General features: G+C 45.8%; 1 protein-coding gene across 1 annotated transcript in view; it reads right to left on the bottom strand.

The window, feature by feature from the left end:
- The window catches only part of SLC35F1 (solute carrier family 35 member F1), a 246,142-nt gene extending 227,658 nt beyond the window's left edge, over positions 1-18,484 (bottom strand). Inside the window, exon 1 of the mRNA XM_032183649.1 lies at positions 18,201-18,484. Within this exon, the coding sequence (XP_032039540.1) occupies positions 18,201-18,403 (203 nt within the window). The 5' untranslated portion in view covers positions 18,404-18,484. The remainder of the gene's footprint in view (positions 1-18,200) is intronic.
- Positions 18,485-18,992: the final 508 nt, after the last annotated feature.

Raw genomic sequence — 18,992 nt, 5'->3', positions numbered from 1 at the left:
TTTAAAACTATGTAGGAGGTCATTCTTATTGTGGCAAGTGATTCCAATTGCAAGGAATGTGAAGAAAAACAATGGAACTGTCAGTTGAATTGCTTTTGCTTTTCTTCTTTTTTCCCCTTTTTATTTTATTTTTTTCTTTTTTGAACCATGTGCATTTACGTGGTCAGTTAAAGCAGTAAGTATTTCAGATGTAATCCTAGAATACCTACCCGGCTGAGCTCAGTATTAATTTAAACAGTTGTAACAGCCAAGGGATAATTGTATATAATCAAGCTATGCAAGTAAATGAGGAGGCAGCTTATTTACAGAAACTATTCTGTTGGCAAGAAAGGAAGTATTACCAAAATGAAACTAATAGACATCTTAGTGCCAATATTATACATAATTCAACACCCCAATTACATCACGGTTTTATGTTTCTTTAAGCTGCAGAGAAATGGAAGAAAGTCTCTGCCTTGGCCTTCATAGCCTCTGTTTCTCCTTCACCATAGCTACTACTGTTCCTTGTCAGTCTGTGATTACAATAAAAATTAAAAGCATTTACAAATATCTTTCCTGGATTTTTTTTTGTTTGCTTTTCCCTTTCAACATCCCAGTGCTCCTAATGTAGGGCTATTATTTGCATCCAAAGAGAAAAACAGAAGCAAACCAGGTAAATACCTTGCTCAAGAGGCAAGGACTGATCATGGGTTAAAACTAAAGAGGCTTTGTTCTACATTCGTATCACTACCTTGTAATTATCCCACTGCAGCACTAGGCTCGGCAGCTAAAAATAATGTAACAAGGATATATGTGAAGCCAGTCAAAACTGCTCTTCCACTAGAGGGAATGCTGTGCCAACATGGTTTCCTCTGGGGTTAGAAGTTCCGCAGACCCAAGACCAAGTCTGGGCCCTGCATGTGGCAACAGAGAAGCAGCTGCCACAAAAGCATTGTTTCCAGTCCAGTGGCTATTAGAAGAGAATAGAATAGTTCAGTTGGAAGGGACCTACAAAGTTCATCAAGTGCAACTGTCTGCCCACTTCAGGGCTGAACAAATGTGAAAGCATATTGTCACACTGAACAATCTCCACCATAGAAATTAAGTCAAATTTTAATGTGAGTTTCTATTTATTTTAATCAGGCATGTTGCTCTTGTGGGACACACTAATAAGTTACATTAAAGCCACTGGAAAACAGACTCAGCTCACTGCTGCTCCTCAAAGCCCCTTCAAGCGTGCAGATGCTTAAATAGAGCCAGATAACTTCCACAAGAGCATGCAGGAGTCAAGGCAGGGCACACAGGCTAGCAATTCCTCCCAGCAGGCATCAAAAAGCAACTGTGCTATTTCAGACTCAAAACCCTCAGCTTCTTCCCCCCAGAGACCTGAACATTTGACCCTCGCCTAAGAATATTTTCTCTTTGGAAGGTACAAGAAGAGGCAGTCAAGGTGGGGAAAATTAGGTGATGCTGTAGGTAAGGAGATGAAGGGAACGGCAGCCACACAGGGGACCGAGGAATCACAGAATGGTTTGGGTTAATGATCATCTGGTTTCAACCCCCTGCCATGGGCAGGGACACCTCCCACCAGACCAGGTTGCCCAAAGCCCCATCCAGCCTGGCCTTGAACACCTCCAGGGATGGGGCATCCACAACTTCTCTGGGCAACCTGTGCCAGTGCCTCACCTCTCTCTGTGTAAAAAAAAAAAAAAAAAGGACAACTGGCTGTTACCTCACCAAAATGGATCACTGAAATGGCAAAAATAAGATAAAATTGTTCCCCAGTACTGGGACAGCAGGATCTCTCCTCCAGACCTCCCTCAGTCTCTCTGTCAACAGTCCCACAGAGGCTGGGGGAGTTTTGCGTAAGAAAATCCCCAAGAACCTGCCCCATCAATTCTCTGCAGGGAGGCCCAGGCACTGCCACAGACAGAGAAGGCTGAAATAAAAGTCTTCAATACTTCTGAAAGATATAGGTCAACTGAAGATCAGATTTGATTTAATTTTACCCTTATTTTTTAGGGGAAGAGGTAACGGCTCCAAAGCCATACCTTGTGGGTTGGGTTCTATTTGATTACTTCTATGCTCCAGCTTGACCACTGCTCAAAGATATTGAATTTGCCATAGGCAAAATAGAGCTATTTTTTCAGTCATAGTTTAATTACCAACAATAGTATCTGATGCTCCCCCAGCGTTGAAGTTTCAAAACCAGAACAGGCCAATAGAATGTCCCTACAGTCCTGTAAATAGTATGTAACTGTGCCTGGAGAGTGGGAATAAAGCAGTCACCCAAATCAGGATATACAGCATGTGTTTGTGTACTCAAATGTATATGTATCGAGGTAATGTTCATTAAGAAAGATTATGTTGAACCATATTGATCCCTTTACTTAAGGCTAAGAGAGCATATTGTTCATTTGAGAAGTTATCCCTTTAGAACTTGTTTCCATTTGTGCTGTCCCCCTCCCCCCCCCCCCCCAAAAAAAAAAAAAAAGCAATATTAAAGGCATGAGAGGCTTTAATACCTTCAAGAAAAATACTTCTCAGACTTCTAGACAGATTTTGTAACCATTTTATTAATGCACAGAACAAATTAAGACTCCCTTTCACACTAACGGGGCTTTAGCCTACAGGAAGGCTTTTAAGAATAATTTCTGCTCCCCAGTTCAGATTTCTGGCATCATCGTCACAGAGTAAACAGCCCCCATTTCTCTCCCATTACCTATGCAAACAGGCTAGCACAGAGCACGGTCTTGCTGTAGTTGGTTTTCATTTCCGCCATCGTTATATAAACAGACACAAAAAGCAGAGTAATTCCCAGTTGTTCGTATTTAAGGCACAAAGAAATGCAAAGCATAGGCATCTATTGTTTGGTGTAAGCTTTTGCATGAGAAAAACATCCACGCAGACAATGCCTGCTGCATTTCCCAGGTGTGCACGACTCCTGGTCACCTGAAAATGACAGGCACAGGGATGGCACCCACCAAATCCCCGTGTATTTTGCAGTTGTTTTCCACAAAAGTTGCCTTTGTCTCAGCACAATGGCAGGCCAGCCTGTGCTGCACCCCTGAGGAGACAGACAAGGCAGAGGATGAAGCAGGGCCAGCATCACGTACAGAGTTTATTCCGGCTTTTTTCACAAGTCAAAAAATATAAATAAAAATTCTCCATCCAATCTTTTGGGCTAACACTGAACACGAAGGTGCCCAAGGGTGCCTTACAGGCCTGAGCACTGGACACGGGCCCTCGGTGGAAGCGACTGATCGCCATGGTAACAGGGGCACCACCACGTGAGGCGCACGGCCCCGCTGTTCGGGTGCAATTAATCCCCTAAAACAGACCCTCTTCGGCTGGGATGGGGGAGTATGCCCACCCTGCTCCTTTCCTCAGAGGAAAAGTGTGCAGCTGGGCTTCCTCTGTGGGTTTGGAGCGCAGCTGCATGTCAGGGGGAAAGAGGAAATGGGAAATGCTGGATATGCAGAAAAGAAAACTGGGGGTGCCGTAGATTTGGGGATCCAAGTAGGAATTAATCTTAAGCATGGCTCTTTTTTCCTTTGCTACTGCTGTATTTTCTTTATTTGTTTCGTGAGTCTTTCATACTGAGCAGACGTCTTGCCTCCCTCAGCAGCACATCAGCGCATTTGCTAACGTGCTGCTGCTCCATCCACACGGCAAGCCACAGCAATTGGGAATGCTCCAGAGGTAAAGAAACAGGTCGTCCTTCCCTGACAGTTTCTTTCTATGCCACAGAAGTGTACTTAAACACAAAGAGACAAGATGGGAATTTTCGCTGTGTTGTATCTCTCTGCTCCCAACATCTGGCATTCAAACACCGGCAGAACCGACCACAGATGCTTCTTCCCCAGCTTCCTCCTCACTCCTTTTGGCATCAAACCATAAACTACTATATGTTACCCTGTAGCGCTTCATTATTATTATTAGATTGTTTTTAAATCAACAAGGCTTGCACTCTTACTCATAAAGAGATCTTCCCAGTCTCAATTTGATAACTCAACATGCCCATGGGACAAATGGGATTTCTTTTTCCCCCCCTATCAGTCAGATACCAACCTGGACCTTATTTATTTACAAGCTTTTAAAACTTTAATTAAGAGCAAGAGTGTGGCAATACTGACAGTTTGAGCTTCCCCAAAACAAGATGAGCCCCAGCAAACAGTGAGCTTCAGCTAGACAATAATCCAGGGGACAGAGGGGAACAAAGACCTACAGAAACTCATGCATTAGGCATACACCAAAACAGCAAGGAAGACATCACCACTGCCAATTGGTCAAACTTGTTTCTGGTACTGTTACAAAAAAATACTGGTGCTAATACCCAGATCTGTAAGAAACGACACATGCATTTCTTCATGGGGGCAGAAATACAACTCTGACCTGAGTCACAGAAATGAATCCAACTCAAGTTCCACTCCAGGGATCAGAAAACAGCCACCAACCACCACACACAAAGCAACTTGCCAAGAAATTCAAGCACAACCTGGTATTCGCTAAAAAGATGTTAGATTGCAGTGTCCCAATTTTCAAGAGAAAGTCACAACCAAACAAGCTTCAGGCCTTGATCTGTAATTTCTATTCTCGCTTTCATCTTTTTTCAATATATTCAAAATGGATATGTTCCCTACCTGGTCTCATTAATCCCTTATTTCTCTTCAGGAACAGTATACCACCATGCCATTTTATGCCCATTATCTTCTACAAGCCCCTTTTTCCTCCTTAGCTCTGCCTGCCAGTGCTTTCAGTGCTCCAAACACAACAGCTTCACCAGCTGCTGGAGCAGGGAGGGTACTGTGCAGCACCTTTCCACAGCAATACTGACAACCAAAGCTGTAACAGCAAGCTAGGAGGAAGGGTAAGTAATGAAGAAACACTTGCAGCAAACCGTCTTGCGTGTCAGTGCAATCTGTATACCCAGAAGGAACACTGCTGAGACTGCTCCCAGAGGTGACCAAACTGGTGGATGTTTTGTTCTTAAGAAATTCCTCCTGTAACTTAGATCGTGGGACTGCTGATCAGAGCACTCCTCCAGAGGCACAGCTTTTTGGAGAGAAAGCACATGGCTGCTGGCTCTAGGGAGCAACAGAAAAGAAACAGGGAGGCCAGGGAGTGACAATAGGCCTCCTAAGTCACATCAGCCAAACAAAAATAGCTATTCACAGTGCACAGTATACAAGAGTGCTGTAATACGGTGCATGCCGTCACAGTAAATGGGCTAAACCCCTTCAGCAGCCACTGATCAATTGCTATTTTTTCTAATCATCAGCAGGAGAGAAATTACTGCATACATTTCCAGAGAGACAGAGGTGAGTCATAAAGCCCACAGCAGCCCTGCCACAAATGAGATATAATGATTTTAGACCCGATGAACACACACTTGTATTTCAGTAACTGTGAAAAATAATATCAGGAATAAGGCTTCCTTTTCATCTTCTGGCAATGGGGAAATGTATAGAAAATTTATATTAAATTTGTGTATAAACACACTGAAAATCAGCCCTGTCTAAAAATATAATAGAAGGTGTAGCAAGGTCTGCTGACCAGACACCTCCATTTAGTGCTGCATCACACCTCTCACAACACCACACAACAGCTTACAGGCTAACAGCACATCTTGTTCTCCCAGCTCCATCCAGGTTCATGCCACTAGATGTCAGGCCTTGTTCTTTATCCTGTCTGTGGGTACAGAAAACACAGCTTTCTCCCTGTTTGAGTGAGAAATGGGCTACAGCTGACTGTTTACCAACTGTTGATGCCTACCGAGTCTCACCTGGGGTGATGACCACTTTTCTCAGGAGCATCAACACAAGGGCTGTATAAGGGAGAAGGCAGAACAGCATGGGCAGCAGGAAACTAAGGACCCTGGCAGCAAGCATTTAGCCCAGGCATAGTAGTATGATACAGATGAGCCCAATTAAAAGATAGTGACCACAGAAAGCGATATTTCCCTTTCCTTCTTTCCAGTTTGTCTTTTCTCCGATCCCTGTTTCCCCTATTTTCTGTTCCCCTGTTCCTCTCACAGTCTCCTTCCCTTTATCAGTCCAGGCACTAGTCTTGTCAGAAGTTAACTAAAGACCCAGCTTTTAGGGCTTTCTGCTTGTTTGTATGTTTTTAAGACCCAATCTTTTTTAGCCATGCTAATTCTCTGTCATGCCTCTGGGTTGGATCCATGCACTGTGAGGTGTGACAGGAGCCAGGTCTGACAGAGCAAAAGCAGAAGGAGAAGCTGGGCAGGAGCAGGGAGGAGACAGAAATTCTGAGTCCTCCCTGTGGCAGTCAATGTAACTGACTTAAGAGCAAGCTCATTCCTCAGTCTGAGCTCATGTTACCTTATCCTGCCCTGTAAAAGGCTGACAGGGTGAATCTTCACATCTGGTAACTCACCACCCTCTCCTAACAACTTCTAAGTATTTGCTCAGGGGTGCCTGATCAGAAAAGGAAGTGGTTTCCTTCCCCTACCCCAGCTTTTTACAGTCTCCTACAAAACCAAATCAATATGTGTGTGCACATACATTGATCACATACATCATAAGCATCCCAAACAATAGCGGCAAAATGCAGTTTTCTGGAATTATTGCAGGCCCATCTCCACCACGTGGCTCTGCTCACTCCCCATCAGCAGAGTTTCACAAACAATGTGACACGCAGCATGGCAAGCTTCTGCTGGGATCAGCTCTTCACCAAATGATCTCTCTTATGCTGCCATACACACGCCTCCAAAGAAACCAGTGTAACACATCTCCTGAGGCAGGAAAGGTAGTTAGCTCACTAGCTCCTGTCACACTTTCAAACCCCTGTGATGGCAGCATCAACAGAATTTAATCTAACCCTATGCTGAGTCTGTTTTGCCCATATTTGTGATCTCCCTGTCCTTATCTCATCCCATGAGCCCTTTTCCATTGTATTTTCTCCCCCTTTTCCTTTGAGAAGCAGGAGTGAGAGAGTGGTTGTGGTGGAGTTCAGCTGCCCAGCAGGGTGAAACCACCACGTTAGCCCATGTGTTTGTAACCACACAAACAACTATGCAGAGAGGATCCATCTGGAAACACAAACCACCACCAACAAAAACTTATTTCCACTTTTTTCCCCATCTGGATCAGATCACCAAGCCGATTCTCCATGCAAACTGCTCCACCAGCATGACAAAGCAGGAAGAGGCAGGGAAGGAGTGCAAGACCAAGCAGCCAGCAGTGGGGCAAGGAGTGCTTGCGCTACCTGCCACAGCAACTCTCAGCAGCCATAGCCTCATCCCAGAACAAGGCCAGGGCTCTCTGGAGACCTCCCTTGGTCCTCTGTCAGGAAGTAGCTCAGCTACTTCAGCTGCCTTTGAGAAGATGCCACCCCATTGCCTCCCAAAGCCTATGTGAACCACACACATTGGTCATTTTGTTTCCTGGCCAAAGCTTGCCCATAAAGTTTCAGGAACACTACAGGAACTGCAGCCCAGCTGCTTCCGAGTGCTACTGAGCACTTACGCTGCATTTTATAGTGCTGTATAGCATTTTACAAGCATTAAATAATCAACAACTCTTCCAGGTAGTTAAGTTTAATTATCTCATTTTACAGATTCTGAACCAGACCCAGAGAGGTTAAGAGATTTGCCCAAGGCCAAAAAAACAATTGATGTCCAATCCAAGACAGTAAATCAGCAGCCGCTGTATGTAACTTCTCCCTGAGCCTTTCAGAAGACAGGATTTCCCCTCACTGCCTGCTGCAATACAAGCTTTTCCTGAAAGCAGAAAAGGCAAAAGCCCACCCCTCCCTGCCCACCAGTGCAAAGGGTTGGTTGAACTGCTTTCTGCCACCAGCTCTCCTGTACCTTTCAGTCAAGCACAGTCAAAAAGATGCAGATCATTACTCTCCACCTACAGCAGCAACAGTGAGTGCAGATCACACAGTGGTCAGATCAGCAGCAGATACAGCAACTCCTGCTAGGAAATAACAAAGGCTGGCTGGAGGAGAGTTAGTTTTAAGGAGCTTCACCTTCAGAGCACTGGGTGAAAGTTCTCCCCATAACTCTGTCAGCTGTTGGAGATTCCTCCACAAACATTTTGTGAGCATCTCCAGACTGAATTTGAAGGCTGGCCTGAGGTCAACTGTTCTTCTTAATTCTCTTCCCTAAAGTTACAGAACATTTCCAGCTCATCCGAATGAAGGAAGGATGATACATCCAAGTACCATCCTAACAGCAATGGCAACATATGACCATATTAGACCAGCCTGCCTCCTTAAAGTCAGTTCTGTGTACCAGTGTGTACTTCAGACTGCTAGGCTTCAGCAGGTTGCATCTAAGAGTGGTGCTCTGGAAACAAGCAAACAAGCAATAGCCCTTCCCTTCTTGCCTTGCATCAGTTATCCATTTTCATCCAGTCTTTGCACAAGTGCATGTTATTGCTTGCTAAACAAACACCACTGCTCCTGAAAGATAAATGCATACATGGCTGCTTCTCAAAGAAAAACATGTAAATATAGGATACTTCACAGGCGACTGAGTTGTAAGTTAAATTTATACCTTGTTTTCTCTCCTGCTTTGGACCCACTATGCAGGAAGGCTGCCAAAATGGGTCTTAAAGATTGGGTCTGGTCTCACAGCCTTAACCTTGCAAACACATAAGTTGCTGAATAGTCCCTTTGACCAGAGCATGGTCATGACTTTGTTGCTGCTTGACGTATGGTATTTTGCTAAAATACAGCCCACAAACATGTGAAAAAATACAACAAATTGCTAAAGGATGAAAAAAAAAATCTGAAACTGTAATATAGTTTGTATACTTCAAAATAAATTGCAGCTAAATACTTTCAAATGTAACAGCATTTTGGATGAAGTAAGACCATTCATAAATATGAAAAGTGGTACTGATTCTGTGGGCTCATGTCTCAATACATCTATAGGTTGTAAATGTATATGAATAAATCTAATAAATTAATCTACCTGATTAATAACAAGTTCTATAAACATGGCAATGTTTACCAAATCCCTAAGCATGAACACTTTCACACATCAAATTTAACAAAAACTTTTCTGTGAAATAGAAAATGCTAGAATTTATTTATTTGTAACAGACGTTAAATGCGGCAACCTTTGTAGTTTGTCTTAGAAGATCTCACATGCTTACACACAGACACAGAGCCCTTTTTCCAAGTGAATAATTAAGGAATTACTTGATGTCTTAAACTTAGGTAACCTGTTTAGAACAGGAGAAACTTTGAATCCCAGATATTTTGCTTGGTTAATGGAGATGCAACATAACTCTTCCACTTCAAGCAACCTTCCAACTACTGCACTGCACCTCACCCTGACCAGTCTGCCTAACTACTCGAGTGCATTCCACCATTTGACAGTTACCCTGTCACCTCTTTGTTTAAATGACAGAAAACCTGAATTTGCCTTTTCAATACCAGTAACCTGTATTTCCCTACACATACTACAACCAGCACGCCACCTTGTCCCTCTGCTTCTAGACTAAGCCCTCTAAATGTCTATTGACACTTACATTCTACTGAATCTCTTCAAATACATGACCACCCCCCTGTAAAGTAGACCCAAAAAAACACTGAAGTATACAGTCAAAAAGGTGGTGGTAAGTGGTAAGTCAAAGCAAAGCAGCTTTGGTAGAAGAACCTCAAAAGGAGGCAACAGCCCAAGGTATCCAAGGCCATGCACAGGCGTCACCCACTATGGAAGGGTCTGGACCTCATTTCTGCAAATACAAATTCCAGAAAAACAGCCCTTTTTCTGCAAGGCACCCCTAGCAGTGTGTGTCAGATTTGCAGTCACATTTGGTATGCCAAACTGCAAGTTTCAAACATAGCTCAGGTAGATCAAGCTGGAAAAGGAGACACTCCAGTCAGACCTGTTGTACTTGCCATTATTGAAGAGTTATTTCCCTGGAGAGAGACAAACTTCTTGCAGAAGGATGAGCAGAAGGATGAGCTATCAAGCAGCCAACCTGAAAACACAGAAGAGAGGTCTGCCTGTGACCATTATGTCCCATGGCACAATACAACAGCACAGAAAAACTTGTGCGACTTTGTGGGTGCTGGCTTTTTCCCTACCAAGTTAGACGAAGCTTGGAAACATTTTCTGCCTGACAGTATTAATCCTCATCCCTAGCCTGATGAAAATTATACCTACAATATTAAAGTTTTATTTTCTTCAAGTATCAAATCCCATAACCATTAAAATATTTTCCAGCTCCCTGCTCAGCTCATCCCAGCCTACTCACTTTTTGCTGTCCTTGCTCACTTTCAATCTACCTGGAACAGCCCCTACAGGACTGAATATACTGGCAGCAGGGAGCTAAAAAAACATCATCAAACGTTATTTTGGGTCTGTAGCAGAGAGAGAGAAAAGGAGAGAAGCAACAGGAAAGAAACACCTGCTCTGTTTCATTATGGCTCTCAGCTTCTAGTAAGAAGAGATTTCAGAAGGTAAATAGGCCAAATCATGGTTCTGAAAGCCACATCCAGAAGATGATAGAGACAAAGATATTTAAACGCCTTAAAACTTAGGACTTAGAATAATCACAGCACAATTAATTTGGTTTTATTAAGTATTTTCCAGCATTTATCTCATCATCATGGGACAGGTGAAAAAGCACAGAGTCATGCAGAAGAATACTGCATCCTGGGACAGCCGCAGTAGCATCTAGGTGGACAACCTAAGTGGATCCAAATCTGGGTAAACACCAGGAAGCAAAGGGTCAGGTACAGCTTATGCCTTACCCTTCCTGAAACATTAGGCTCCTACCTGTCAGTGACTAATAATGAGGTAGGCAAAAACATCTTCAGGTTCCAAGCTTCTAAACTTGGAAACTTCTCCCATTTTATCTTAGGACAAGACCAAGGCTTTCATCCAAAGCGAACTCACAGTGCAGGCATCCATGGCAGCCCTCAAGGACGTGGCAAAGCAGAGTTAAACCCAATCTCCTATGTAAGTAGTCCCATCACTAGATTACTGTGAAGTCTTGCTCACTTTCCATCCAAAAAATCTAGTCTGGACAAAAGAAGCTTTCCTGAACATGCTGTCTTGAGAAAATCTCATCCTTCTTGACCAGGTTTTGACTCATCTACATTTTCTGACAGGGGAAAAAAAAAAAAAAGTTTGTTTGTTTGTTTGTTTTTGTGTGTGTGTGTTTTGTTTTTTTTTTTTTGTTTTTTTTTTTTTTTTTTAAATAGAGGATTCCCCATCCAGCTCTTAAGCTCCTGTGTGCCACCACACACTGTCACAGCTCAGACATATCTGAAGCTAGAGCACAGCCTCCTGCATCTGTACAGGAAAAGGGACAGTAAATAACTGACCAGCACGCCAATAAGGCACTGAAATTAAGGACTGAAATGACTGCACCTGCTACTAATGGAAGGTTGGCTTAGTAAGTGCCACTGTTTTTCACAGTGGTATCAACTTGATGTCACTTGTTGATGGACCTTTACGGTGAGATCTAGCATCATCTACCCGGTGTAGGATATCATTTGGCTTACTCTGTGTGCGTGCCGTGACACGTCTCAGAAAGCACGCACTGTCCCTGCAGATGTACAGCACAGCGCTGCCGCACAGGCCCTCTCGCAGAGCACAGAGGCTGTGGGCAACATCCCCTCCATCTCCTGCCCTTCGGTTCAAACCACACTTCAGTGGACGTGATGCATGCAAGTCAAACCGCCTACTTCAGTCTTTTGGTGCCTCTGAGAAAAAAGATGGGAAGAGAATACGCATTGAAGCAATGTTTTCTTAAAACATGAGAGAAACCAAGTCAAAGAAAGCTGAAACACAAGCTTCAAAACAAGCATGTTTTCAGAAAAAAATCCCTTAGAGACAGATGACAGACATAAATAAGCAGAGACAGGTAGATTAGGTGGTTCACAACATGAATTTCACAACCACCAACACTTACACACTTTACAGTCATAGCAATTTATGAGTCCCCACACAGCTGTTCTCGCAACAAGTGATTTCAGCTGAGTTCAAGCTCAGCTCACAAGCCTTTGAGCATGGGTTTCCTTGCTGTTGGGTTTGGGGGGTGATTTTTGCAGTTTCTTACACTCAAGCTTCTTCAGCAAGTTCATTTTCCTAAGCTTTCTTGGTAATTAGCCCTAATCAGTATTCAAGTGCTGATTTGTAAGGCTATCTGCTGACTTAAAGGAAGGGAACACCTCAGTAATAGCCCCAGTGTTTCCCTCTGCCTTCAGAAACAGCAGCGATAAGGACAGAGACTCCAGCCATCTCAAAGGAGAGGGAGCCACAAAGAGCCCTTCTGATCACTGCTGGCATCTGGCCTTCCCCTCATTAGCACATTAAAGCTGCTCTGTCCATCCCATAAGAGCCACTCTGTCCATTCCCCCAGCTTCCTCTATGGAGCCATTTACAGCGCTGCTCTTTTGAAACCCCCCTGGTTCAAGAGGCAGTAACCCCTTCCCAAAGCCTGCGGTACAGCCAGTGTCAAAAATTCCCACTTACCAACAGGCACCCAGTAAGTAGAGGCCTTCTGAATGCCGGAGGTAGACAGATGAAACCCACATATTTAGCCTCGCCAAGCCGAACGTCCTAGGAAAAGTCTCTTCCCAATCATCATGTTGGCTTTTGATTTTAGATGACAGTGCACTCACCGTATTCGATCCCCGCACTTCAAACAATTCCCATTTCAGACCGGGACTGACAAGGCTTACATCTCGCAAGGTACAAATTCCCAGGAACAAAAGAAAGGTGGGGGGAACAGAGCTGTGGGATGTTAATTCCGAAACCTGGTATGAAACCATGCTCAGACACTTTGAAACTGTACTTGAACAGACTCCCAGCACCTGTTACAGCAGCAACATGAAAGCGTTATCTCATCTTCATTCCTAAATCAAAGCGTTTTAAGTGTGCTATGGCATGCCAATAAGCGTGCGTTCACTGCAAGAAGTTGGTTGGAGGGGGTGAGGAAAAGCATCTTTTCCTCCCATCATACAGATATTTCCCTTATGCACCCAAATTTTTAGGATCATTGCTAATCCACAGAGGTCTACTGCTTTCAAAATGGTGATTACAAATAAACTAATGATAAAAGGAAACACTGGACACTTTTTATGGCTTGAATTTTATGCTGCTCTGCTCTGAAAGGGTGCTTTCCAAAGGCAGATATGACTTCCCACTCCCCCCACCATTAACTGGTACAAGAACGCCAACCTACTTGCTTTATCTACGCTCTGAACTCATTTTCTTTGGCTTACTTTGAAATGGTATAAATATTTTTACCTAAAAGGAGAGCTACAGCTGTTTGAGTTGGGCTCAGATTCATTCTTCTACAGCTACCGTTATTCTGGGTAGACTTTGAGAAGTTATTTGTACTTTATAAAAGCAAAAGTCTCCAAGGAAGCCAATCCTTTTGTTTTGAAGAAGAAAGCAAAGTAACTGAAGGTTATGAATACTCACTCTTTCTGGGATTCCAGAAATGATATATTTGATCTTTGACTTGCTTTTCATTAAGGAAAAAATGCCATAAATTATTTGGTTTGTTTGCCTCTCTGATCAGTCAACTGAAAGATGTTACTGCTTTAGGGCAATGAAATATGTTGCCTCAATTTCATTTTTTTTTTAGTACATAAACTCCCTCTATCAGATTTACTATGTGGTTATGCATTATTAGAAGGAAAAAAATCACTGGGTTATAGCTTTTGAAACTCGCAATGTAATTTAAACAGCTCTCATCTCTGAAGAGTTAGTAGCCTTACACGCAGTTCAAGTTCAAAGTTAGTCAGCTAGTGGACCAAATTCTTCCTCAGCTCCCTTACAAGGAATGAATTGGGCCCATAATATATTAAAAAGGCAAAATTTTACTCAAACTGTACCTGAACAGCTGGGCTTTCTGATGAGAACAATCAAATGATGTCTAAATTGCTTTTATTCATTGCATTTTCTTCATTTTGGCAATAAAATCAATCATTGCCTAGCTTAATGGATTGTATTTATTAACAGCACTATTTTTTCTTCCTTCTTTAAAGAAAGGTAGTGGTAATTAGACCTACAGTGGTTTTATGGCCAAGGCTGAAATTTACCTGATAAAGCAAGTAAGTGGGCAGAGAAGTAGTGGGAAACTAACACCGCTCCAGGGAAAGCTTCCACCATTCATGAGAGCAGAGAGCATAGCCGCAAAGCTATTGAAAGGACGGCATGGGACTGAGTGCCTGAAATTACACTTACTCCCTTTCCTGATAGCAAGTTGACTACGTCTCTAATATTCTGATATGATTTTTAGGAAACTTTTGAAAACTGTGAAGGACCTTTTACAAATAGCAAGGAAAAAGTACACAAAGAAACCCTTGCAACAACAAGATAAGCCATGACTAGATTTTATCACTATTCCTCACAAATGTACTAGAAGACAGAGGCAGGCAAGCCCAGGAAAATGTACATGCTATCCAGCTTTCTAGAAAAGTCCTCAGCAGGGGAAACACCACAATAACGGGGACATTAGACGTGACTTTGGAGACCTGAGTTCATCGACTTGGCTGTAGTATTTTCTGTTTCCCAGAGCAATCCTATTTACTTAGGTTCAATAACTTTGACATAGTGTCTACAGGTACTCACTCATTTTTCTTGCAAGAACTTCATTTTCACTCCTTGTCCTGGTGTGTAGGACTACAGTGCCCACGTATGAGCAGCTAACCCATTTTTTGGCTTACTTTTATATAAATAATTTGCAAGGATCCCCCAAGAAGACCATTTAGCAACCTGTTCTTCTCCCCAAGATTCAGCTATGTTTATGCTCCATCCAATTCCTCTCCGGTGATAACCTGTTTTTTCAACATGAGATTGGCTTGTAAATTAGTTCAAAGGGCTTCTGGAACCACGGGGAATGTTTTTCTGGGGGGAGGAGAAGGGTGATTCTCCTTCGCCCTGCAGGTCACACAAGGAAGGGAGACAAGCCATCACTCAGTGCTGGAACATGGGCAGACAGAACAAGCTGAGATCCACCACCAGCGCTCTCCAAAATGCACAAGTGCCAGAGAGGTGGCATGGAGAGTCACCGAGCTCTAACCAGGATGGTTTTCACCTTTTGCCTTGCTTCCTGCTAGAGGCGGGAGGCAATGTGGAGCAGGTGAGTCACCACTTATGGAGTGGTCTTCTACAAGCAGAGTTGCTGGAGTCCAATTCTGGCTGGGGGTAAGCAAACATGCACTCAAGCAGCCACCATTAAGTCATTCCCTCACCTGCTATGTACCAGGGCAGGGTCAGCCAGGGACAGCCACTGAGCAAATGCCACAAAATAGGTATAGGGCAGGGCCCTGCAGCTGGGCTTCATGGACCATAGGTGTGAGTCATGGGTCCAAGGACATATTTTCAGTATGTAATCACCACGTTTCCCCTTAATGCAATGGCCATTCAGTCATCCTCTCAGACTTCAAGGATAACAGCTTGCTCAGAATACAGCAGGTCCTTTTTACTGTTACCGTCAGCTCAGAACTGATATCCAAACTATTCCAGTAAATCCCACAGCTTCGTTGGCATCTCCAGCCCTCTTTGATTCTGACTCTTCCCTTTTGTGTTTTCCTTTGTTTTTCTTCCATGGCCAACTTTTCAGAGTGCAGCATTTGCTCTGATCACCGAATTATGTCTTTGAAGCCAACCAGCTCTGCTTTCAGTGCATTACTTCTCTCTCAAACACCTCTGAGGGGTTCCTCCAGGTTTTGGAATCCACTGAGTGAACAGGGAGGAGAGGTTGGGAGGTGAAGCTAAAATAAGTTTCCATAGCTTGTAAAGCAATTTTAAGAGAAGCCTTGGCAGGCAGTTCAGGAATCACCCAGTGCCTGGGTGACTGAACTGCTACTACATATAGTGAGAGAGAAATGATGCTCAGTTCCTGCCAGTGTCTGCCCCATTCTCCTGCTATTTCCTCTCTGACCGTACCAGTTGCAAACAGGTTTCCAGCAACCCCAGCTGTTGTCAACCTGTTATTTCATCTGTCTTTCTGTCTTAGGAACCTCCACTTTGGCAAAAAACAGAAGTACATTAGCTCAGCTGAATGAGTCTACCAGTAACCTTTCACAAACAGGTCTCAATCAAATGGTGCACACTAAGTAAAGGCAGCACAGAGAGAGTGCTATGCTTCTCCAGTAGAGAAACACTAATTGCAGAAGCCAATACTTGGGCTCCCATCTAGAAACATAAAATCATAAAATGGTTTAGGTTGGAAGGGACCTTAAAGACCATCCAGTCCCACCCCCCTGCCATGGGCAGGGACACCTCCCACCAGACCAGGTTGCCCAAAGCCCCATCCAGCCTGGCCTTGAACACCTCCAGGGATGGGGCATCCACAGCTTCTCTGGGCAGCCTGTGCGAGTGCCTCGCCACTCTCCAAGTAAAGCATTTCCTCCTTACATTTAATCTAAATCTCCCCTCTTTCAGTTTCAAGCCATTACCCCTTGTCCTGTGACTACATGCCCTGCTAAACTTCTTTGTGTATATTGCACACATATTTCTTCCTTTCCCCTTTCACATTTACATGGTATTGTCTTCATAGAAGATGAAAACATGAACACGGTGTCAGGTTTCCTTTCACTGTACCAACAAAACTACTGTGTGAAAGCCACGATACTACCCAGAGCAGAGTCCTTAGTCCCTATGTAAATTTGAAGGAAACCTTACTTGGGCAAAACTTCCCTTGATACAGACATGGGGATGGGCTAAGGATTCTCTGAAACAAAGAAAAGTTTGCCTTAATTCTCCACAATAACAAGTCTTCTACCTCCATAAATCATGTAAATTTGGCAAAAATTGTCACTGTTTCAGGTTTGAGGTAGGGAAGAAAACATGCTGGTAAAAATGTGGCTGGGCAGCAGCCACTTTGCACTGGGGTGCTCCTTGGCGTGATGGGAGGTCTGGATTGTGAACAGGAACAGAGATTTGAACTTTAGTCACCAGAGCCAATTTCTGCCCTTTTCTCCTTCCACTAAACTCTAGACATCATCATTTTAATCACATATAAATAATAACAAATATTGATTTGACTCTTGGTATATGGCCAAGAGTTATATGTAAGTATAGGCACAATAATTCCTTGAACTCCTTGCTTTAATCCAGCTCTCCGAAGTCATGAGGAGTGCAGCTGCTGGGATGGCTCCCCAGGGATCGCTGTGACTGCCCCTGGACAGGGCTACCTCTTGCTTCTCTATTGGATCCCCTCTCCTCATCTTCATGCATCTCCTGCTGCCCTTGTCTTACTTCAGGACTGCCAGACACCCCAGGTATGACTGAGTGGAAGGAGAATGGGATTCTGCAAGGACTGCCAGCATGGCACAGGCATTTGGGTTGAGGAACGGAGGGGATTTTACTACACCGGGAGTTGCAAACGCACACATTTGAGAAAATGTGTAACTGTTTGCCTGAGCTGAAGCAGTTCCTAGTTGTTTCAACTATTTTTCAGTCCTTCGCATGCTCAGTTAACAAAGGATAAAGATTTCCTCCCCTACCGATGCTTCTGAGATCTTCCTAGAGTGGTAACAGGTAATTAATTGCATATAATAGCAACGGTCTGCCAGCAATCAAACGAATACCTTCAGGTATTTGGAACAGAGATAGAAACCACAATAGTTTCCTAATGTTTTAAAACCTGGAAGAGTCAAGGAGCTTCGTTTTCAAAGCTAGTACACCCAGGTGGAAGAGCAGACGCTTTTTCTGAGTAGCTCCTCTGTATCGCATGTCTCCAAAACTAGAGAGGCTGCAAAGATGTCGACACCGGCGCGCACCATCCCGCCGGTGCTCACCGGTGAAAGTGACCGGGCAAAAGCGGTGCCTTCGGCCGGAGCTCGGAGCGGCTGCGGCTGGCTTTTCGGGCAGGAGCTCGGAGGCTCCTTCTGGACAAGCGCAACCGGTTAGGCTCTGGATAGCTCTGGACAGGGGCAAAACCCCCAGCCCTGGCCAAACGCCGCGCAGAAGGACCAACCCGCAGAGCGGCGAGCACAAAGCCCAGCGGCACCCCAGGCTCCCTGCGTGTCGGTGCGGCCGGGGCACCCCCGGGGCCAGCAGCCCCCCGCCCCACGGCACCTCCGCAGCCGGGACCAGCGGCGGGGGCTCCCCGCTCCTGCCCGCGGCAGGCTGGTGGGAAGCCAGGCAACAAAAGCACCGGCCGGGGAGGCTCGGGGAGGCTGGACTGGCAGCGGGGCTCGCCCCGCAACTTGCGGGCGACCTCCCCGGGCTGATGCTGCGGGGCTCGCCGGCCCCCTCGCCTCACCTGTTCAGCACTTTCCTGATCCTCTGGCGCACGCTGGAGGAGGAGGAGGCGGAGATGCCGCCCCTGCCGCCGCCTCCCCCGTCGGCCGGCAGGTTCTCGATGGTGGCCACGACATGGTTGGGCTGCGGCGGGGGGCGCGGCGGCGGCGGCGGCTGCGGCGGCGGCGGGTGGCGGTGGTGGCGGTGGCGCTCCGGGGACAGCATCGCGGCGGGGCTGCGCCTCAGCGGCCGGCGGGGCGCATCCCGGCGGCACCGGGGAGGGAGGAGACGGGGATGGAGGAGAGCGGGGAGGGAGGCGAGGAGAGGAGGAGAGAGGAGAGGAGGGAAGGAGGGAGGGAGGGAGGGCGCTGCTGCCGCCGCCGGTGGCTCCGGACCCTCGCCCGCTCCTCCCTCACTGGGCTGCCATGCAGCGAGGGGCGGGCTGCCGCCGCCAGCCAGTGCCGCGCACGGGCCACCAAGTGGCGGCACTTGGCGACCCTCCTCCTCCTCCTCCTCCTCCTGCTGCTGCTGCTGCTGCTGCTGCTCCTGCCCACACCCCCGGCTCCGTCTCGCCCCCTTTGTTCCCCGCCCGCCGCGGCGGAGCCCCCGGGGCCGTGGGTGGCGGCGCCCGCCCCTGCGCTGCGCCACCGGGGCCGCCAGGGGGCGACGGCGACAGCGCCGCCACCCCCGGTACCTGCGGCGCCCAGCGCCGGGGGGCAGCGGCGGGCGGGACCCCGCGGGCCCGGCCCCTGTCTGTAGGAGCATCTCCTTTTGCCAATGTCAGCTTTTAATATTTCGGTTTCCTCCGGGCACC

Source organism: Aythya fuligula, chromosome 3 (assembly GCF_009819795.1).
Source record: "Aythya fuligula isolate bAytFul2 chromosome 3, bAytFul2.pri, whole genome shotgun sequence".
Lineage (NCBI taxonomy): Eukaryota > Metazoa > Chordata > Aves > Anseriformes > Anatidae > Aythya > Aythya fuligula.
The sequence above is the reverse complement of the archived record's forward strand: the minus strand, read 5'-3'. Positions and strand labels throughout refer to the sequence as shown.